This window comes from Mandrillus leucophaeus, unplaced genomic scaffold (assembly GCF_000951045.1).
Source record: "Mandrillus leucophaeus isolate KB7577 unplaced genomic scaffold, Mleu.le_1.0 Scaffold301, whole genome shotgun sequence".
Taxonomy (NCBI): Eukaryota; Metazoa; Chordata; class Mammalia; order Primates; family Cercopithecidae; genus Mandrillus; species Mandrillus leucophaeus.
Window position 1 is genome coordinate 2937890 of NW_012103155.1, and position 23459 is coordinate 2961348.

Genomic DNA, 23459 nt, shown 5'->3' on the forward strand with positions numbered 1-23459 from the left:
GATAGAGCTCTTATATCCCTTGTCTATTGTCCTCTTCATGGGTAGTTTTTAAACATTAGAGTGTATAGGTTCAATGCATCATACTATGTCCTGAAAGTGATAAAATAAGTAAATATAATGTCGGTATTATCTTCAAGGAACTTCCAGACTAATATGAGATCAAATGGATGCTCAAATAATACAAACGAGTAAGTTAAGGGCAGAGAAAAAATTGAGGAGGCAGAGAGAGTGGAAGTGAACAAGACAGGCAGGGAGAAAAGGAGAGAGGTGTTGAGTATGACCTGAATTTAAAACTACCAAGCTCTGGCTCTTTGGAACCCTGATGCACAAGACCCTTTGGGAACAGGAGGCATCTGGCTCCCTCTAGATTAAGCAGGGGGAATAGGGGTTAAGATGACACTCATGACACCCTCTAGCAAAGCAAAGAACATTTCCTCTCTCCACCAAAAAAAATAAAATAAAATAAAACAAGAGTATGTTTTGAAACCCCTGATTTCAGAAGCAAAATGCACACTTTGATCATTGACTTTTGCCATCAAATACTCCAGCTGACTTTTCCTTTGCCCCTATCAATTACAGGAGGAAATAAACTAACAAATCAACCTTTCCATCTAAACTGGGCTTGGATTTGTTTGGAGAAAGAGTACTATATTGTGGATGAAGACTCCACATTCTTAGAAGTGACACTTACACGCAGAGGATACCTTGGAGAAACATCATTTATCAGTAAGTAACTTTGGATTGGTTGTTGGTAAAACGTCATGGAAACATGAAATCTAGGACTAAACCTAATTATAAGAAAGCATACTGAAAGAGAATAAATAACTGGTTTGGAGAAATCTCTAAAAAAGTGTCTGTGAAATTATGCGTTGGTTTTTGCTCCATGTGAGTTATGGGGCTTAGATATATCAATTTTTATCATCCTTTCCCTGTTTTTCTCTTTCTAGCAAGTTACATCTTTCTCTCTTTTATAACTCACCAGTCCCCAGGAAAATTAAGACAGTTCATAGCCATCCCACAATCTTCAAGTCACTCAATTTCCTTCAAAGTTGTTTTAAGCATATATTTTTAGCCTTAGTTCTAGCTATTTCTTTTGAAAAATTATTTATGAGTACATGATCCATTACTGTGTTTAGTTCTATATATTTCTTTTGATTATGTATAATTGTTTTAACCTTGCTAGTAGGTTATAAATTCCTTGAGGACATGTACTATGTCAAATTTCTTTATGTTCTACAAGGACCTAGTACAGAAATATGTCTTCTTGGAGTAAACACATACATAGTACGTGCATAATATATCTCATCATCATCATTAATAATTAACAGTAGTTGTTCTAATAAGGCATTGCATTTTCATAACATCTTTAGCTGCCAGAACTTTCAGAGATCATTTTGCCTTTATTTACATAATCTATTAAGAAGACAGATAGGAGTATATTGTCTTCATTTTATAAATAAGCATTGAGTTTCCCTGACATGCAGGACCCCAGAGCTCAGGCAGTATATCAAAACTGTTGGAGAGAAGCCAGGGAAGAAATGAGCTGGGGAGAAAACAAGCAATCAAGAAAAGGCAGACTTTCCCTAGTCTCCGCTCCAGGCCCAGAGCTCCTAAAATAGGACTGTTCTCCTAGGAGAAGGGGTCAGCCAAAGAGCACCCTGATTTCTGGGTGGCCCTCAGCCTCGGTCTACATTCCAGGTTACTACATCAACACATGGTAGAACTCGCTGCCAGGAATGTCAGCTGAAATATGCCTCCCTCCTCTTGTCAGGCCCTACTTCCACAATTCTTTATTTCAAGGCCTTCTTGTGAGTTTGGGTTAAAAGGTCAAGAAGCATTTTTATATCCTGACCCAAGAAAAAAAAGTTCATCTGCTCAGAACCATTTCAATGTTTGCCCTAACTGAAACCTTTGGAAATCCTTCTGGCCACCCTGTCCAAAGCAGCACCCCTGCCATACTCTATCTCCATGCACTGCTGTATGGTTCTTCATAGCACTTACCATAACTGGCATGGATCATGTGTCTATTTGTCTTCCCAAGTAGATTTCAGCTTTATAAGGTCAGGAACTACATCTTGGGTTATGTCCAACCTCAAGAACAGCATGGGGCATATGGTAGTCACCAATATTTGTTGTTAAGTAAACTACAGCCAGGCCTTTTGTTTGGTAAATACTCTTTAAAAGCACAATACTACTCAACATCACAGACAGGAACCTCTAAAGCATCTCACTCAGACAATCCAGAAAGTCCTCCTGATGCCCCCACTTACTCCACCCCAGGCTAATAGTCGAACCACAAGATCCAGAAGAAAAAAACAAAATGGTAGAGTTTGACTTCCTGCTCTGTCACTTACTCTTTTTTGTGACTTTCAAAAGAGTTCAGTTTCCTTACGTGTAAGTAAATTATCCACCTCACGATGTGTTTAAGGGGAATTTGTAATAATGATTATAAATCAATCTAGCACGGTTCTTGGCATACCGCCAATGCTCAATAAGTGATAAATACCATTCCGTGGCACTCATCAAACACAATTAAAATCACCTGTTTATCTGTTTGCCCCTTCCAAAATTGAAAACCTCTTGAGGGTAGTGGTGGCTGTGCCTAATTCTGTGTGACATCCTCAGCACTTCACACAGAGACAATGTTCACCAAACATTAAGTAAACGCCATGTGCCTGCTTCATTCCTATAGCAGCGCCACTTAGCTCTATCTAAGCTTTGGCTGAGGATACCATTCACTCTTCTTTATGTTCTCCACTTCCAACATGTGGCCAAAGGAGGCTCTTCCTAAATACTGAACATTCACTCTCGGTCACAAAATTGATATTAATGCAGGCTTTCTTCAGCAGATTTGCAAAGGCAACACGAGCTATCCTACCTTTGAAATTATTTTCAGGCTCTATAGCTTCATGTATCTTTTACAAGGTTTCAGGTTATTTGAGAATGAGGCCAAGGAATTGCATGAGGGGGCTATTAATCTTATTTTATATCAAGTTTTCACCAGAGCTGGTGTCAAGTTACCGTAATTGATTTCACACATCCACACAACTGCAGAATGTAACTAACCCTTATATTGAGACCTACAGTGGTGAGGCAAGGGTGTTGTTTTCTTGGTGTGTTAAAATCAAGACCAAACAATATTAGAATGCTGCTTGAACACTTTGTTTTAAGAGGAAGGTCTGTTTAGTCTTGATGGGATAGCATCTTTCATCATTGTATCTCACATTGGATATTTTAACACTATTTTGTTGTTGTTGTTTAGTATCTTCAGTAAGTTACTAATTACTATTTCCTAACAGAGCTCAAATCTCTCACCTCTCTCCATTTTCACCAACATTGCACTAATTGCCTGAAAAATTCCTAAGCATTCTCTTACAATCAAAAAATCACTAAACATATGAGGAAACAAGACACCGTAAGTAAGAATCAGCAAGAGAAAACCACCTTTGGGGTCATTCTTCCAAAGACTGCAGAAATTGAAATTATCAGATACAAAATGTTCACTCAAAAAATTTTTATTGAATACCTACTACATGCCATGTACTGTCCTAATTCCCAGGAATTCATCAGTGAACACAATGGTCAAAGATCTCTACCTCCATAGAGCTCATATTCTACTATCTTTCTCTTGAGACTATGAACTTTCTGGGGGCTGGGAAAATTTTTTATTCATCTCTGAATCCCCAGCATCTGGTAGAGTTTGGCACATCAGAGGATCTCAATAAGCATGTGCTAGAATAAATAAGTTAAATAAGACTGTTCTCTGTTCTTTCTGTCAATCCCCTTTCCATGTTTTCTTCTCAATTCTATTCAGTTCTGCTTACTTATACTCTCTTAGCCAAGAAAGATCATTTACAGGTGTCTTTTGGGAGCATTAAAAGAAACAATTTCTATGTTATCTACTTTTGTTAACAATAGAAACCACTTTGAAAGGAGACTATGCCTTCAGTCACTTGACTTTATATTTATAGGTTTTTTTATTTTTATTCAGGCATTGGTACCAAAGATGAAACTGCAAAAAGAGACAAAGATTTCAAATGGAAGACCAATAAACAGGTCCAATTCAATCCTGGACAGACTACAGCCACATGGAGGGTGAGAATCATACCTGACAATGAATATGAGACTTCAGAGACCTTCCAGATCATTCTATCGGAACCTCTCATGGCTGTACTGGAGTTTCCCGAAATGGCAACGGTTGAAATTGTGGACCCTGGAGATGGTATGTGATACTGATTGATTTGCTTTATTAACCAGTACAGGTTCTTGGCTCCATTTCCAGCATTCACACTTCCCTCAGGCTCTGTAAGCGACTAGATGTGTTCATATTCATTTAGGATTTAAAGTGAAGTAAATTACTTTATAGACAATAATTTTTCGTTTGCTCTCAGGATTTTTGAAAGAGAATACAGGAGGATTAAAATACAGAGGATCTGTACCAGCATTCCTGTAATATATATACAAGATCTTACTGCAGGCTTTCTACACACCATAGGTACCAAGCAGCTCTGCTCCCAGATGGCTAATCCTCAGGGTTCATTCCAGGGCCACCATCTTTTCACAGCCAGATTAAATGAGAACTTAGATATCCATTGTCCTAGATGTGGCTCCTGGAGCCAACTCATTTGTTTCAACATGTGTTCCCTGAAGTTCTGTTATTATTGTACATAATGTCCTTGAATTCATTGGTTCGTTTTATGCATTCATTCTTTCAGCAAATATCTCCCCAGATAAATTAAAAGGAAAAAAAAAATCTAAGCAGTAATTATACTGCTTGCTGCCCCTTTTTTGGAAGTAGAAGAATATTCCCTAAAGGGGGGTGGGGATTAGTGTTCATCTTTGAATTTTAATTAAGTACATTGATTACACACAGTAGTTAAAAGAGGTCATGTAGCACCTGGAAGTGCGTAGCTTACAACCAGGGAGCAGGCCTTAAGTTCCACAAGACTCAGTGAAGAATCCCTGCATTAGCATGCTCTGAACTACATAAGAGAACGTTAGTGTAATAGACATCTACAGGGGATGGAAAGTTTTCCATGGTCAAACAAGTCTAGGAACTATTTCAAACTTCATCCCTCTTTTTAGGCATCGTAATTCATGTTAGCATATTTAAGATTCTGAGAAACTCTCCTATAAGGAAACCGATTTAGTTTAGTTTAGTTTTGTTAGTTTGAACTGTGGATTTTTTTTTTTTCATCATCTCCAAGGAATGTCTTTTAAAATCTCTAAGTTCCAGTTTTCTTAAAACATAATTTGAGAAGTAGTGTTTATATGCTCTGCACTTTGACAGGTACAAAAGAAGTAGAAAACATTGCCCCCACCACCTAATGAACAAGGTATCAGACCAGTTTTGTTGAGAACAACACTTCGATACATGAATCAGTTATGAAGTAAATGTAAGACACATGGGAGAAACACTAAGAGTTCAAGGAGAAGAATATAGGTCATCATGGTCCCAAGTAATTAAGGCTCATGAAAGAGGCAGGGTTTGAGCTGAATCTTGAAAAATAAATGGGATTTTGATTAGAAGAGCAGATAGAAACAGGCTTTCCAGATTGGAAAAAACAGAGGGCATGACTGAATAACTTAGTCCTATTGTATCAATTTTTTTCATATAACATTGATAACTTTAATTTATTTTTAGCTTCTTCCATGATGCCAACGTTTTGAATTGAAAGATGTCAAGACAGTAGACTACCATATAGGTAAAATGGAGGAAAGAAAATTATCACTGGTCTTTTCTCCCTGTGCCTCAGGGCCAGTGTCTTCCTGGAGGTTGATACCTGTATCTGTTGAAGCTAATGTAGGCAGAAAAGTAAAAAAGAAAAAAATTAATATATAATAGCTAGATAATTTAACATTGAATTCTGAATTATCATTTAGTAATAGTTCCAAAATGAAAAAAAAATAAAATGGTGATTGCCAGCTGGGTGCAGTGGCTCATTCCTGTAATCTCAGCACTTTGGGAGGCTGAGACAGGCAGATCACTTGAGTCCAGGAGTTCGAGACCAGCCTGGCCAACGTGGTGAAACCCTGTCTCAACTAAAAATACAAAATTTAGCCAGACCTGGTAGCGCATGCCTGTAATCCCAGCTACTCAAGAGGCTGAGGCATGAGAATTGCTTGAACCCAGGAGGCAAAGGTTTCAGTGAGCTGAGATCACGAAATTGCACTCCTCCAGCCTGGGTGACAGAACAAGATCCTGTCTCAAAAAAATACGTGTGTATATATGATTGCCTACAATCTTTTCCCTTTTAGCTTGCATCACTAAAAGGAAGAATCTAGGTGTATATATAACATAAGGAAAAGAACTGAGGAAATAAAATGTGGTTTCATAGATAGTTACTGCAGTTATCCACTTCACACTATGAGTTGGAACAACCTCCTCTAAAATTTTATTTGTAAACAAACAGCTATATTTTAATTGCACAATGCATGCTTAATAAAAAGCCTTAGAAAACATCCAAAATCTCTCCCCGCCAAAATAGTACACATAATCCCATCAACAAGACATGACATGCCCAATATTTATATGGATATTTCAGTGAATGTTTCGATGATGTCTAGGTGTATGCACACACACACACATACACACACACACAAACGTGTGTGCACATATACACAACTCAGTAAATTTCAGCAGTAATATGATCTTTAAAATTGAGGGAAGGACCTGTAGTTTATTTTTCTCAGCCTATTAAATGACCAGCACAGTGTCTGCTTAATAAATATTAAATAAGCAGTTTGTTGAATGAAGCATGAAAACAGTTTTCTTCATTAATGAATTAGATTACTTCATTGTTAAAATATTTTAAAATAAACAGTAAAAGTAAAGCAAGGACAGAAATATGTGATCTACATTGAGAAGACTTAAACTTTGATCTCAGAAGAAAAAAAAGACATGAAATTGCTGCAGGATTTTTGTTTTCCTTTTTAATGCTGGCTCTCCTTTTTAACCTTTCAAAAGAGGTCTCCTAAACCCAATTCCACTGCCTCTCCAGCTCCACTCAATAATAAATAGTGTTTCCCATTCTCACTACATTTAATGCAGTTAATCTTGTTGGAAAATATAAGGGTCAAAGACTTTGTACATTTCTGCTCAGGTGTGTTCAAGTATCACCGATCAAATCTAAATCTTGGTGAAAAGTCTTCTGCTGTCTTTTCTAGAATCAACAGTTTATATTCCAGAGGCAGAATACAAAATAGAAGAGGACGTTGGGGAACTTTTGATTCCAGTAAGACGATCTGGAGATGCAAGCCAGGAACTAATCGTCATTTGCTCCACATGTCAAGGTATGAGGCTCTGTGGGGTCCTGTTTGCAGGAATAAGATGATGAGAACAGGACTGTGGTAATGCTGGGAGTAGCACAGGGGGTGAGCAAAGCAGAGTTAAGATGCTGGATGCGTGGGCCCCTCATCATGCACGCCCCGCTGCAAACCCCCTTTGCTGACTCTGTGCAGGTGCCCTACTGTTCTTAGCCGGTCTCCTCAACCAGGGATAACACTTTATTCAAAATTGGGATTAAAATAACTATTTTAACTACCCCACAAAGGGGCTAGTCAAATGAGACATTTGTGAAAGTCAGATGAGACATCTTGTGTCAAAAGAGTTTATATATGCTGGTCAAAACATTATAAATTAAAGATTCTTATTTGTAATAGTATTGCCTCTGGGCAATATTGTAAAATAGTCTGTATATACTACTCAGTTTCTCTTCTCCTCCTCTCTCCCTATCTCACAACCACAGATACCCCCCAACCATGAGTTCAGGCATCTTTGCAACCAAAACAAGGTTCCATTCTTTTTGACCACCTCTATACAGCCAGATTTAGCTGTCTCATGTCTCATCCCCTCAGGATCATATTCTCTAACATCTCATTAGTAACTATGTAGAAAACGAAAATTGCGCAAATAAATGAAGACCACTCAAATGACAACAAGAAAAGGCTATTTATTTAGAGCTTGCTGTAGTATGTCAGCCACCATCACTTGCATGTGGCAGAGACTCACCAGCAGGCAGAAGCATGAGAAAGCTTTGTAGTGGAAAAAGGAAAGGCATCAGGTATGCCCTGATTGGAAGCTGTTGGCCTGGGAATCTGGAGACTGGCCCAGTAGAAGCAGGCATCCTATATGATTGGTTAGGAGGGCATATTTGGCTCTCTCTGCTTGGTCTTAAATTAGAAGTGGGAGCAGAAATCAGGGAAACTGGCAGTTATTGAGTAAGTCTTGACTATGTGATTGCTGATTGCTACAGAGGTGGTGGCTTGGCTTCCTGGACTCATTGCTGCAGCTGTGGGTCGGAGTTCTCTTTTTATGTATGGTATGGCCATTGTCCCTCTGTATATTCAGTCTCTCAAAATCAGTGCTCCTATTTGTTGATATGTCAGCAAGAGAGAATTTATTCCTCCAGCTTTTCTTCCTCTCCCAAACAATGTTTTTGTTTTTTGTTTTCTTGTTTTTTAAGTAATACCCCCACATCAGTTTGTAAACACTGATGGTGCACTAATCATTTAGCAGGGGCAGGAAGTACCTTGGTAGATGGAAACTTTAATGGTAGGACCTTGAGATCCCCAGCAAAACACAGCATAAAACTAGTTGCCTCCTTCGCTTACCTGTAGCCATGTTTAGTATTTGTGAATTATTAGTAACATACAAAGCATGAGTCTGCTTTCCATTGCACTGTGTATGTAGCTCATGTTCATTTTATTTGTGAACATAAATAATTGTTAAACATTTACCTTAACATGACTTCCAGAGAGTTTAAGTAACCGAATTGAACTTTCATCCTATCCATGGTGAGTAGGTGAGGACAAATACCACAATGGCACACGATATGAGTATAAGAAGATTTACAACATTCATGTTTGTAATTCTGTTACTGGCCAGGTTCATTCTGCTTGTGCATAGCAAGCCAATCACTGTGGTGACAAGTTTTGCAAAAGAGAAAACAATTTCCTTCACAAGGCCACCATACAAAGATACAAGAGAACGAATCAAATTCATCTCTTTGAAAAGAGGGTTTGGGAGTACTTATGAAATAGAAAGCAGGGTCTTCTAAAGCATGGGGAAAGGTGATTGGCAAGTAGGAAAAGTGAGGCAATTGGGGCTTCTGTGCAAAACTAATCAAGCTACATGGTTCTTCATAGGACACGTATGCACAAAATGGCAGTGTTAGCATAATCTGAGGTTACAGCTTTTGGCCCTCTGACATAAGAAGATCACTCTTTGGGCACTGGAGCAGGCCCAGTTAAAGGGTCAGTGGTCTCAACAGCTTGAAATGGACAAGAGCTGCCCCCTAGTTCCTGAAAAACAATGTAAGCAACATTACTCTAGTGCCCCAGTCAGAGATGTTATCTATAAGGATGCTAGTGGGAGTTTAGTTATGTATTGTTTGGCTAAGTGATTTGCAAGTGGGAGCTTTTTGTTGTTGGTTTCTTGGTAGGTGGAGGGAGGATTTTGAGACAGGGTCTCACTCTATCACCCAGGCTGGAGTGCAGTGACTCCATCACAGCTCACTGCAGGATCAAACTCCTAGGCTCAAGCCATCCTTCCACCTCAGCCTCTGGAGTAGCTGGGACTACAGGCACCAACCAATATGCATGGCTAATTTTTAAACTTTTTTGTAGAGACGAAGTTCTCGCTATGTTGCCCAGGCTGATCTCAAACTCCTGGCCTCAAGCGATTCTCCTGATTTGGCTTCCTAAGGTGCTGGGACTACAGGTGTGTGCCACCCTACTTGGCTGCTAAAGGGAGTTTTAAGATAAGCGATAAGTAAGCTGTTAAAAGCAAGCAAGGCAGGTTAAATTTGGCAAACTTAATCAGCTTAGCCCTCAGTTTCAGTTCCAGCAAGATGTATGCAAGAGTCAAGATGCTACCATGCATACAGTGGCTTAGTGTTCCAGGAAAGGCCCCGGCCCTGTTATATCCTATTTTTTCTTTTTCCTTTCTTTTTTTTAACCACAAACATGAAAATACCTTCTTATATGGGGATCTGGGGGTCAAGGCTCAGGTGTCAAGCAGTCTGAGTTGTGCACCAGCTATGCAGGGAGTTTTCCAGGCATGCCAGCTTTCACATCTGGAAATCATGTGGGAAGTTGGATTACATAAGGGAATCCTATGAGAAGCTAAAGTTAGGTGTAGCCCTCCCACGTGGGGAAGCGGCACCGCCCCATCATAGCTGACTCCCTGCCAGACACTCTGAGCCTCCCTATTCATTTGGATGGTCCTTCTGTAGCATAGTTCTTCCCGAGGGAAGAACAGACAGACCCTCGGTGAATTCTTCCAGCTTAGCAATGACATATGATCTATCCAACTGGGCTGTTCACCATCTCATCTCTTTCATTCACATCTAAGAGACCTTAGCACCATTGTCTGCTGGACACTTTGGTTGTAGACAGAGAATATGCCACTAATACAAGAAGAAGCCCAGCTTGAAGCCCAGAGCAAAGCATGAGTACACTTTCTACAATAGCTAGTCTGTCCAGCCTCAACCACACCCCCTAGCTCCCACGCACTTGCCCATTATTGCAAAACCCAAACTAGAGCCCCAATGCACCAGTGGAAGAAAGAATTTGGCACATCCTTTCAGTGATCAGCTAGCTAAGGAGAAAGGCCTCAAGGAGTACCTCACCTACCTTGTTTTTTCTCCTGTTCACTTTTTCCTTCCCAAACAGAGGAAAACTAGCTTAAACACAAGAGTTGCTAACATTATATGGAGCTGGCTATATCTGGTGCTTTCAAGAGGAAATCTTAGTTAAAGAACAGGCAATAAGGCTGTCTCTGGATATATAGCCAAATGCAACAAACATGAAGATCTTGAAGATGCATTACAAAGGTTTGTCCTTGTAGTGGTTTTAAATATCTTAAAATAATCTGTTTACTGCCAAATCCTCTGTCTTCCAGGGCAGAGGAGAATTTATTCTTGTTCCTCTTCTCAACCTTGGCACCATTAATGTTCTGAATAACTATTTATTGTGGGGGCTGTCCTGTGCTTTGTAAAATGTTAAGCAGCATCGCTGCTCTCTATATACTAGACGCAAGTATCTAGCATCTAGATGCATCCCCCACTTCCATCTGTGACCCCCAAAAATGTCACCAGACATTGCCAAGTGTCCCCAGCAGGTAAAATCAGCCCAACTCAAAACTATTGCTCTATAATGAAATGTTTTAAGCACAAGGATTCTTTAAGTAAAGACTTGCAAATTAGACATTTCTTGGCCCTGTTTCATTCTTAAGAAAAATCTCATTCATCTTTTTCTTCTCATTAGTCACTCTCTTGTTAAAAAACTGCCTTCTTGGAAGGAACAGCCAATGAAGAGCAAACCACAGAACCAAAAACCAAATGAGTAGGAACAGCATTGAATCATCCTGTGGTTTTTGGTCAGGCCCAAGTCAAATATGTTGAGGTTTTCAACTACTCTATCCAGTTAAAAAGAACTGCCTAGTAAACCACAAGCCATGGACCCCGCCCCACTTCTCTGATTGGACTTTTTCTCTGGGTCATCTCCTAAGATGGAGGTAGAAAGCAGATAATTCTTTTTTTTTTTTTTTTTTTTTTTTTTTTTGAGATGGAATCTCATTCTGTTGCCCAGGCTGGAGTGCAGTGGTGCAATCTCAGTTCACTGCAAGCTCCGCCTCCTGGGTTCATACCGTTCTCTGGCCTCAGCCTCCCATGTAGCTGGGGCTACAGGCGCCCGCCACCACGCCCGGCTATTTTTTTTTTTTTTTTAATTTTTTTTTTTAGTAAAGACGGGGTTTGACCGTGTTAGCCAGGATGGTCTCGATCTCCTGATCTCATGATCCGTCCGCCTCAGCCTCCCAGAGTTCTGGGATTACAGGAGTGAGCCACCATGCCCGGCCAAAAGCGGCTAATTCTTAAAGGGTTCCAAGCATGTCCAGGTGAAAGACTTTCTTCTTTCTTTCCTTTTAAAAAAGATTCTCTGTGTTGATTTATTTAGTTGTAGGTGTGTTCATAGGTTATAGAGGTTATACTTTGCATCTCAGACAGTTTGCGGGGATTATCATTTTCTGTTCCTGAAGTACAAATCACATGGTTTAAAAGTTCCCTTACTGCAGGTTTTCTGGGGGTAAACTCTCACCATTTTCTGTTTATCAGAACCTGTCTTTATTTCAACTCCAGTCTCGAAATTCTAGGTTGGCGGTAATTCTCTCCCAGCATTTTAAAGTTATTATTCCAGCATATTCTGGCTTCCATTGTGAAGAAGTTTGTTTTTCATCTAAAAGTCGTCTTTGTAGAGATTTTTTTTTCTATGCATCTAAAATCTTACATGTATTTGATCTGAATCTGTGAAAGATCTGAGGGCTTCGCTTGAAAATGTTTTCCTCCGAGAAAAGTTTGCTTCGCTTTCCAGGATTCAGAGGGTACTACTGCTCCAGACACACTCCTGCGGCCCTGTATCCTCAGGCGTAACCATAGCTTCCGGGTCAGCTCTGTGAGGTGCCCTGTGCCTAACCCTGTCTCCACCTGCAATGGTGATAGTGCACTTGCTCTTGGGGGGATACCACCTTCTGAATGAGAATCTCTTCTGTGGGTTATGGGATTTCAGGTTGGGGGAGGGCTTTTACGGTTCGTTTCAGGTATTTTTAATTTCAATTTTGTTTTGTTTGTGGGTTTTTTTTTTTTTTTTTACACTCGACGATATTCCCTACTTCCTATGAGAACAGAAAAGCCAGAATCATTATTTTTTCTAGTTGTTTTTTAATGTACAGGCATCCCAGAGTACCTGACTGGCCAGTCTGCTGTAAACAAAAGTCCCAAAGTCCCCTCTAGATAGATGCTCCCAGGATGCTCCAGTCAAGCCTTTGCTACCCTCCTCCTCTCTCCTCTGGTTCTCCCATCTCCCTTGAATCATCAGCACTCCTGGGGCATGAAGTGACTTGTGCCTGGGGCTCCAAAAGCCTCCTGCTCCAACCAGCTGTTAGCTGCTGCACTTTAAAGAGGGTGATTGCTTGTCTTGCTGTCCTATTAAAATGTACATATTAAAAGAAAATCGTGTGTTTAAAAGAATTTATAATCAAGTCATCAAATAACTAAAGACAAAGTGAGAAAGTAAAAAATGCCCCAGGCTGACTGTCAGGAGATGGGTCTTTGACTCCTTGGCTATCATGGGGCATTCTCTGCCTCAATTTTCTCATTGATAAAATGCCCTGGCCACCTCATAATCAAACATCATAATATAATGACTTAATTACCCTTTAGTGTAGTGCATTAATAGGACTTTCTCTCTGATTTTAACATTTATGAGTTTTGTAAAGCAAGTGTAATATGTAGCCACAGAGACTGAGCCATAAATACTCTTTTGTAAATAAATAATTAATTTGTAAAGTAACTTCACAAATTCTCAGGCTGCCAGTGAGGTGAGGGAGGCCTGGACAGAGAAGATCGATGCCATCATCATCATGGATAGAGTGGTATGCTGGATCCAGCCAGTAACTGCTCCTGAAAGCTGATTCTGTGTACCTCTTCCCTACTCTGTGCTCAGTGACTTCACATTGATAGTTGAAGTTGGCTATGGTGGGAATATTAATACAACAAAAATCAGCAATTATTGCAAATCAGCTTTCATGTGCCTTGTTTGGAGAGCACATCGCCATGCTAAGGGAGGGAACTCCTAAGTTAACATGAAATGAATCTTTGGTTCTCACCCTTAATTTTGGAGAACTAAACCCATACCCATTAAAACTGTCATCCATCATGCCTCATAATCTACCCCTGCAAAAAAATGAATCTTCTGTAATATTTCTCACAAAGATGCTATGTACTACCACTGGTCAAACCACCCAAACAAGGCTTGAGACCCAATAAGTGTCTTTGATACCAACCTGGAAATCATACATTTATACCCCTTGAAGCCTCTTCACTGTTAAATACGGGATATATACAGACCATCGCCAGGGACCTTATCTTTTATCTCAGAATATACTTGATGTTTTTAGAACAGAATTTTTCCAGTCCTGAGGATTCTTAACTTGCTACAGATAAAATATTGTTTGTTTTTTACGTAAATGAATGTCAGTATTCACATTCTTAACTATTGAATATAACTGCTGAAAGAGTTGCCCAAAGTAAATTTTCTAGAATCCTAAAAGGAATGTTCCACTTAGATCAACTGAATTTTTTTATTAAATACAATTTACTTAGACAACTTTTTTCACCAGCTCTTGTTTAAAAATCTTGCTAAAACATATTGTCTTGATTTCTGCTTTAGAAAAGTTCAATTGCCAAATGATTTTCAAGAAGTATTATATTTCAGTCTTTCATTTAACCCAGAAATCAACCTACTTAAATGTCATATCTATGTTGACCAGTGGATTGGTCAAATATAAAAAAAATTTAACAGAAAAAGAAAAAATCTCAATTGCTTTTGTTTCATGAACTACAAATAAATCATTATTTGAATATTCGTTAGGTGGTGTATATTGAGAAAGAGGTTTAATACAGATAGTTATATTCAGTGAAGACAGTGTTAGTTACCATGCAAGTCTAGTGTGTACAGTATCTGCTTTTGACATTTTTCTCGAGGAGTTAACCTGCAGTTTCTGACAAGGTTCTTTGTCATATTGCCTGTTAACCAACATAATGCACACTTGATGGCTAGGCAAAATTGAGAACTGTGTTCTCCAAGGTATAGTTCTTTTTAAACATCTGGCTCTTTAAAAAGATATTCCAAAAGTTGTTTGCTATTTAATCAGATTGTTGTAAGAGCTTAAGACCTTTTCCCTTTGTCTGTGTGCCCGGGAACACAGAAAGTCTCCCTGACAGTGTATCATCTCATCTTGAGAGCCTTTCTATATTGCTAGCCACTTACCTCTTTCCCCATTTAACTGGAGAGTGCCTGTCTTAGGCATTCAGTGATAGCACTATGTCTCACATCCCAAGAGCCAGCCTATCCTGGTTGACTTGAGCGTGGAGAACTTTTTCATGCATAGGTTTCCCCAGAGAAGGAATCTCATGAAATAATAAGGTTTCAAAGCATAGACTACCACTGAAACTCAGCTAGCCTCCCCACCAAGTGATAGTCCCCCTTGTGCCTGTCCATTTTGATCAGTTTCTGCCCTCTGACCTAGCAAACACATTTTATTCTCATCAACTCTCCAGCTCTAACAATTTTTATGATTCCAGAATAACAAAACAGTCCATTTGTTACTTCCGAATAATTCTAAAATTTTTGTTCTTTCAAATAAAAAACCATTCTGAAATACTTTGTGAGTCAGTGCCCTTTCGAGCAAAGCATCTGAAGTCAGTTGGAGACCACTGTCATTTTTTAGCAACTTAGATCTATACAGGCAACATGCAGTGATGGACACCAACTTGTACTGATGTTTAGATGACAGTGGGCATTGGGGTCATCATGCATATGTGCATGTACCATAGCTATAAGCAAGAAAGACTCTTACAAGACTGGAGCATCCAGTCCAGAATCTCACTATCATCTCCTTATTGCTTCTTATTAAAGTGAGGTATGGTGGGAAATATTTATACTTTTCAAAAACTTCCTATCTGGTATAATAGGTTACTATTTAGTAGTCTTTGTTCTGCCTAAATCTGGTCTGCCTAAATCATTTTAATTACAATGAATACTTTTCAGTCTTTTAGCCCTAAGCCTATGTGTTACTGTTTTAAAACTGCAAAAATGCATCAAAACCTAGGAATCCTACTCCTAAGTATTTATTCTAGAAAAAAAAAAATTGGGGGGTTGGTGCAAAAGTAATTGTGGTTATTGCTATTAAAAATAATGGGAAAACCGCAGTTGCTTTTGCACCAACCCATATATACCCACTCAAAGACTCGTACTTGAATATTCATAGAAACATTACTCACAATTGCCAAGAACTAGAGATAACCCAAATTATCAACCAGTAAATGGATAACCAAACTGTGGTATAGCCACACAGTGGGAAACAGTAGTCAGCAACAAAAGGGAAAACATGTCACGGTACATGGATGAATCTCAAAAGCATTGTGCTAAATGAAAGAATCAAAACATATGCTTCATTTGTATGAAATTTCTCATAAAGGCAAATAAATCTATAATGACGCAAAGCAGATTTGTGATTTCCAAGGCCTGAGAGACAGGGAAGGAGATGGATTGCAAGAAACACAAGTCAACTTTTGTGGATGGATAGAAACATTTTATGATTGTGGTGGTGGTCACGTGATTATATGCATTTGTCAAAACTCTTCAAACTGTGCATTTACGTTGATGAATCTTAATGTAAGTAAATTATTAAAATAACATTTAAAACACACTGATTCTAAACTGAAATCCTCTAATCAATCTTGCACTCCTTGTAAAATAAGATATAATTTTCTGGCTGTATTATGGTGTGGTACAAAGAACTCTAGTTAGGGTGTGTGATGATCAGATTACATAGATGCTGCTCACAGCTATGCCGCTGTGGGTAGAGCACAGCAGGAAAAAAAATCTATACTATTTTCATGCTGTGGATTCTCTAGTCCTAATTTCACTACACCTCAGTTTTCTCATCTGTAATATGAAATAATTGAGCTAAGCCAGCCCTAGCATCCTGTGATCCTGTTTGTTTAGCCCCTAATATAAACAAACCTTATTCAATATACTCTATTTAAAAATCGCTAAATCTAGATCATGTCAAAATACCACAGTCTATTCCAAAAGCTTTCTTCTTACAATATTAATATTTGTGAGCATAAGAGGTAAGTGTGTTGGATCATTCAGATAGCTATTATCTAAAAATGCGTTAAAGAAAACAAACAGGCTTCTTGTTTGGAATTCCATTTCTTCTCAACTTCCCTGTTCCTTCTCACATTTCTGTAGGTTCTGCCACAGGTACGATTTCTTCCACAGTGTTATTCTCTGATTACATCTCACGTCCAGAAGACCACACCAGCATCCTCCACTTTGACAAGAACGAGACACAGAAGACCTGCCGGATCCTCATCATTGATGACTCCCTTTATGAAGAGGAGGAATCCTTCAGTGTTTCACTGAGGCTGCCAGTGGGAGGACAGCTGGGAGCCAGATTCCCCACCACTAAGGTCACTATTCTCGCTGATCGTTATGATGGTAAGTCCATTTCTTGCTTCCCAACCTTTGGCAATGGCTGCCTTCTCACACTTTCCTGTGAGTAGCTCTTCAAATACATAGACATCACCAACACCAATGACAAAACAGCCATGCAGGAAGATTAAATATTTGGGTATGACTTAACTTGACAAAAGAAAAAGCACAGCCCAAGGAGGTGACCTAAGACTTAGAAGGAAGCCAGGGAGAGGACCTAAGTCAAGTGTCTAATTACCCAACCAGGACTACCCCAAGAGGACCTTCATCTTAGCAGCACAAGGATCATCCCTCACAGCAAGTGCACGAGTTGTTAAGCAGCACAAGGATAAGATGGAGCCCAGTGTGTCAGCATCTGGACCTCTTTTTATGGTTACCTAGCAGGGCATTTGCTCCAGTCCCTGGGGATCCCAGCTGAAATTTAGCCAGAGAAGAGAGGGTCACCTCATTCCTAAACACCAACCCTCCCCTCCCAGACACGACATAAAGTATCAAGCCCAGTATGATTTTCCTAGGTCTCACCTGCCCTTTCTATAAGGAGCACTTTTAACAGAAAATGGTAATAAAGACAGGGCCAGGATCAGACTGTTTTATTACTACTCTCAAATTAGTTTGACTGCTTCATCTCTCAACCATGCTTCTGTCAGGATTTGAGTGGCTGTGAGCTGCTGAGCTCAGATCTAAGAAGGGTTAGACTGGGCTGTCATTACAGACCCAAAATTAATGTGACTGCTTTATGGATGCATCACAAAGCTTCCATTAAACTGAGAGCTGTGCCAAGAGATAAACATAGATTTGTAAAGTTTGAACAGTTTATATTCTCCAGTTAGGTACGGTAAATTTATCATGTACTATTGTGTTCTGTTTAAAATTATGTCTTCATAACAACCATAGAACAAGGGAAAATATGAGCAAGATTGAAAGTGGCCTTTTGTTTGTTTGTTTGTTGTTTAATCTCCTAAATGGCTTTGCTTGGGAATATTTCACCCTGTGGACCAGATCTCTGAAATTTTCAGTAGACTAGTTTTGCTCCATTATAAAGAAAAAAGAATTTTCAAGGACTAATTTCAGTTCCAAAACACATCTTTACAAGTATCAAGAGCTAAGGATAAGGATAGGCCCTGAGATCCATGCTTTCTTCATCGTGTACTTTTCAAAAATTTCTTCATTGGAATTAAAACAAAGATTGTTTTTCTTAAAATAATTTGAATAAATTTTCAATATATTCCTTTATGGAAAAGTATAATTGTATATATTTTCTGTTAAACCAAAGAGATAGGAAGAAGTGTCCAATAGGAAAATTAGCCTTGATTTTCCAGTTTCATTAGAAAGAAGTTGTTTTGGAAAGAGAAACACTACTCACATTATCTTATAAAAAGTATCTGCTGATTTGCCAACAGAAGAGAAGTAGAATCTGAGTAAATTTGTCTGGTTGAGACATCTGAAAAATCCCTACATGGTCAAGTCTAGTTGATTAATATGGAAAACAAATTGAGAAATGAGGACACTCTGAAAGAAAAAAAATGATGACATGGCATTATGTGGTTTCTGAAGCCTGCTTAAAAGATTAGAATTTTTTTTTAATTACAGGGCTACGATTAGGATATTGCTAAAGCGACTATCTCTTACCAAGCCGTTAGGAAAGATTTACCTACACCGAGTGCTACAGACCAAGAAGGTGTTAGCCAGGCAGAGTGAGAAGGGAGAAAGGGAAAGTTATTTAACATTTTTCTACATAGTCTACTTCACAGTATATCCTTCTTTTTATAATCAATGCTTGCTTTTCCATGATGATGAAGAATTAACATGAAAAGTCGAAATTTGTAAACACATAGCTTCAAATCCCTTTTCCCTTCACTACCACACCTTTTCTTAGCCAGAAAGATTGGCGTCAGAACAGTCTCCGTTATTCTTCTCTACTGGAGCTAGTAATAGGTCAAGGTACACAATGAAGGAAATGGTAGAGAAAAGGAAGAGAATCAAAAGTGGAACAACAGAGTCAGAAAAGCTTGTGCTGGGGGCCTGGAGACTTGGATTCTAAGTCTGAGACACACTCTCTCTGGGTAACCTTGGCTACGTCAAGCTATCTGGGGCTCTGTTTCCCAATCATGAAATAAGGGGATTGATTAGGTTGTCTCTAGGAACCCTTTCACTCCATAATTCTATGATTCTTAAGTCATTCTAAGAAGAAGGCATTAGTTAATAAACACCACCAATACACCCAATACACAAAAATGATGCATCCTGTAGGCTGAGTTTTTCCATTAAAATTTTGTCATGAACTTAGAAAAATATATGTCAAAGTTTTGCTCTAAACAAGTAAAAAAGGGAGTTAATTAGTGAAGCAAGAACTTGAATGGTCTCGCGTTTTAAGCTATCCATTTTGACTTTTATTTTTCCAAGGCCTACCCTTGTTTGATTCATGCTATTCTTTCCAAGCTAAGTGCCAGAAGACACATAACTGAAGTGATATGTCTATACGCTGGACATGCTCTAACATTTTGCAAGCACATATTGAGTTACATTTTGATAAGCAAGTGTATTATATGATTTTACCCAGATAATTAGAAGGAAATTTCTTTTAAAACTATCCTGAAAATTTTAAGCAAACACGATGAGGTTGTCTGACCTTCAATTATTCTATCTCTTCTTCCTCAATAAGAAGTATGTTTTCTGCAAGCTCTTTACCTAACAATTAGAATAGGCTCAAACACCAGAGCTTACTTGAAAACTACAAAAACCAGAGACAGGCATAAAGCACCCAACAGATATGAGATCTAAACAAGCAATTTAATGGGATTCAGGTGAGGTGACATTATATGACTTTGTTGGTATGCTCAGAACTGAAGTGTCTCTGGGGACCACCTTACAAAAGAATGAGAGAGCTCCTTAATCAAAATATTAGCATTTATATAATAACAAGTGAATGGCTGTCAAAAGAGCAGACATTCAAACCCTTTGGTCATTAATGTAGGCTGCATAATGGACCTCAAAGATATCCACATTCTAACCACCAAAAGTGTGAATGTGTTACCTTACATGGCAAAAGGGACTTTGCATATCTGATTAAGTCAAGGCTGTTGAGATGGAGCGATTTTCCTGAGTTACCCAAGTGATCCCAGAGTAATCAGCAGGGTCCTTATAAGAGAGAGGCAAGAGAATCACAGAGAAAAAGGGAAGCTGATGACTGAAACCAGAGGTTGGAGTGATGCACTTCGAAGCTGGAGGAAAGGGCGACAAGTCGAGGAATGCAGGCAGCCTCTAGAAGCTAGAAAAGGCAAGGAGATGGATTTCCTCCTGAAGCCTACAGTTAGAACACAGCCCTGTCAACACCCTTTATTTTAGTTAGACTTCTGACTTGCAGAACTGTAATAGAATAAATTTTTGTTGTTTTAAGCCACTAAATTTGTGGTAATTTATTACAGCAACAAAAGGAAATTAATGCCGTCAGTATTGTTTCTGGAGGAAACATCTATATAAGAAACCAGTTTATAATTAGAAAATTCAGTGACTGATGTGGAAATGAAATGAAAAGATGATCTCTTCTTGTCATTAAGCAAATACAGCCTTCTCTTCTACACTCATAATCCTACACGAGTATTGAACATTTGACTATAAGTCAAGGATGTTCAACCTAACTCTCAATCATTGAGTTCCCCCTTCTGACTGTATGTCCTTTTCCTAAATCTTCAATTCCTCTTCTAGTAACACTGTGAACCAACTGCAGAGCAAGGTAAAAAGTGATTAAGGCAAGGAAGGTTCAGATGAAGGACAAAGGGAATCAAGAAAAAGCAGAGATTTCTTCTAGCTGGAAGAACTCAAGAAAAAAAGTACCATTTGTGCTGTGTCTGGATGGGTAGGTGGAACTTGAGGATAGAGAAAGGAAGGACAATAGCATTTCAGGTGGAGGAAACAGCTTGAGCAAAGTCATAAATGAGGAGATATCAAGAACGCAATTCAAGACTGTGCAGGAATGCCATAGGCCAATTCTTTTATTCAATAGGATTGATAATTATCCTCATGCTTTACATTTATGAAGAACTACTTGTTTATTAATGTACTAGTTCCAAAAGCGTTTGTTGAGCCCCTACCATGTGTCAGGAACTCTGCTAGGCACAGAGGATACAGCAGTGAAGAATACAACCATTATATAATCAAGGGGGGAGCACTATTCTGGAGTTTTCCTAGAGACTAAATAAAGGATATTAATAATAACTTTCAGCCATTGCAACTCAGGTTCAAACTTAAGAAAATTTTTCTGGTAAAGTTCTAGCTATCAAAATATACAGCAGAGAGATATTTTTTGGAATAATTTTAAGAAGAGAATATACAATATAATATTACCTAAGTTGGTTGTATATAAGTCTTGCTAAGGACAAGAAATAGATAAAAATCCTTCTAGATTCACAGAAGCATGAAATCTTAGAAATAAAAAATGACCTAGAGATCATGTGGTTCAGCCTCCTCATTGTTGAGGCTAAATGCACTAAGTGGTTTTTCCAGTTTGCCCAGTCAGGTAAAGCCCAGATTTCTGCCTCTGAGTCCATAACTCTTTTGCACTCTACTATGATCCTTCAGTGATATGGTTGTAGGATGCATTTACCCCTAAGAAATAGCCAAATCTTCCACAAATAATATTTTCTTCCTTTTACAGTTACTAACTGCAGTAATACTGGTGGCCATCTAGTGTTTCTGATAACAAAAAGCTACCTTCATGTTCAAAACCCACAGGAAATCACCAGTCACCAAAGTTTGACCCCATTGTTAGTTTAAAAGGGTTGCAGCTTTTTTCAAGTGTTTGCAAAAAAAAAAAAAAAAAGTTACTATATTCCATAATATAGTAATTTCACAGGTACCATTTAGCAAGCAAACCCTTGAAGAACATGTTTTTGTATGCACATAGTCAAAAAGTAGATACTTTGGAGCAGATGCCAGCCCTTTGATGTTGGCTGTCTCCACACAGGTGAACAACAGGATTTTGTGATGTACCTTGATCCTGTTTAAATACTGTGGGCTCTGTAGCATTGTCTCATTTTATGTGGAGACCTGCTGACTGTGTGTGTACAACTGAACAAAGAATCCAATTGTTCTTCGGTAAAAATTTTGAAGAAAGAGATGCAAACAACGTGCTACTTAATAAGTGAACAAAAATCTGAAATAAAAGGGGGTGGCACATTCTGCCAGTCATCTCATAGGCTGAGCAAATGTCTGTGTAGAAATGAAAAATGGCCATAAGGGAAAAAAGAACCATGAGCCAGTATAAGTAACTTACCCAAGAACACATTTGGGTATGCTTGACTTTTCAGAAAAATAGAAATGGCATTAAATTACCACTTTGTTTATGAAGTAGCAAGTAAATAAACATTATAAGATAATAAAAGGAGACTTTTTGCTCACTTATAAAGTAGTAAATTGTTTGCCTCTCAGTATTTGGAGTTAAGTGGTAGGAATTTGAAATGATAGTGTCTTTATTGGCTGCACATGAAAGTCAGAGGAAGGAAGAGAATAAAGAATGTAAATGGCTTTCTTTGTAATCACCACTTTCTTAATTAATCCAGTGCATATCCTGGCAAACTACTTTGGCTACATTTTTCTCTCTCTTTGACTCAGTTGTTTATATTTCAAATAATAAAGTTACATCTGCGAATCATAGTGGCCACTGAAACAATAGAATAACACTAATTAAATTCCAAAAATGAAACCAAAACACTTGAATTTTGTTAGTGCCACAGCATTGTATGAATAACAAAGCCATCAGGTGAACAATAAAGTTAATAAGATGAGCTACATTGTACTTAACTGTGAGAGTAGTTATTTACACAGGGATATGTAAAAACAAGTAGAAGTCTTAATATCTATTTCTTGAAGAAATATTATACCCTTGCGCCCTGCCATATTCCTACTTAATTTTTACTTAAAATTTAGTAGTTTTAAATCCTCCAATGTTCAGAAGAGAACTTGAGAAAATTTCCAGTATTAAATATAAAAAAGAAGGGAAAAACAGAGAAAGGAAGAAAATTACACAAAATCCAGTATATGATCCAATGATTAATTTACAATGTTATTTGAAATGGTTTTAGTAGACTCTTAACAGGTAGATAATTCATTCAAGAGACATTCGTAGTGACCTGCCACTTGCTTAGTACAGGACTACGAAGTCTATCTCTGCCTTCTATCCTACCCAATTCAATCTTTAATTAGATTATCCTTGAATGAATTAAGCCTTCTTAATGGAGGAAAAAAATACGCACAGAAATAATGATGGAAGATTCATAGTTCAGTGAATTCACAATCTGAATTGCTACTTATCTGAGCAAGTCATTATTTGTAATTACTGGATTGTGGGAACTTGCATTCAGGTTCTGTAACATTTATTGAGGATCAAGCACATTGCGAAG

At 38.5% G+C, this 23459-nt stretch overlaps 1 protein-coding gene across 1 annotated transcript in view; it reads left to right on the forward strand.

Annotated features, from left to right (window-relative positions):
• FREM3 (FRAS1 related extracellular matrix 3) overlaps positions 1-23459 on the forward strand; it is a 106735-nt gene that overhangs the window by 63489 nt on the left and 19787 nt on the right. Inside the window, exons 3-6 of the mRNA XM_011987154.1 lie at positions 580-726; positions 3992-4222; positions 7168-7293; positions 16819-17067. Of these exons, the coding sequence (XP_011842544.1) occupies positions 580-726; positions 3992-4222; positions 7168-7293; positions 16819-17067 (753 nt within the window). The remainder of the gene's footprint in view (positions 1-579; positions 727-3991; positions 4223-7167; positions 7294-16818; positions 17068-23459) is intronic.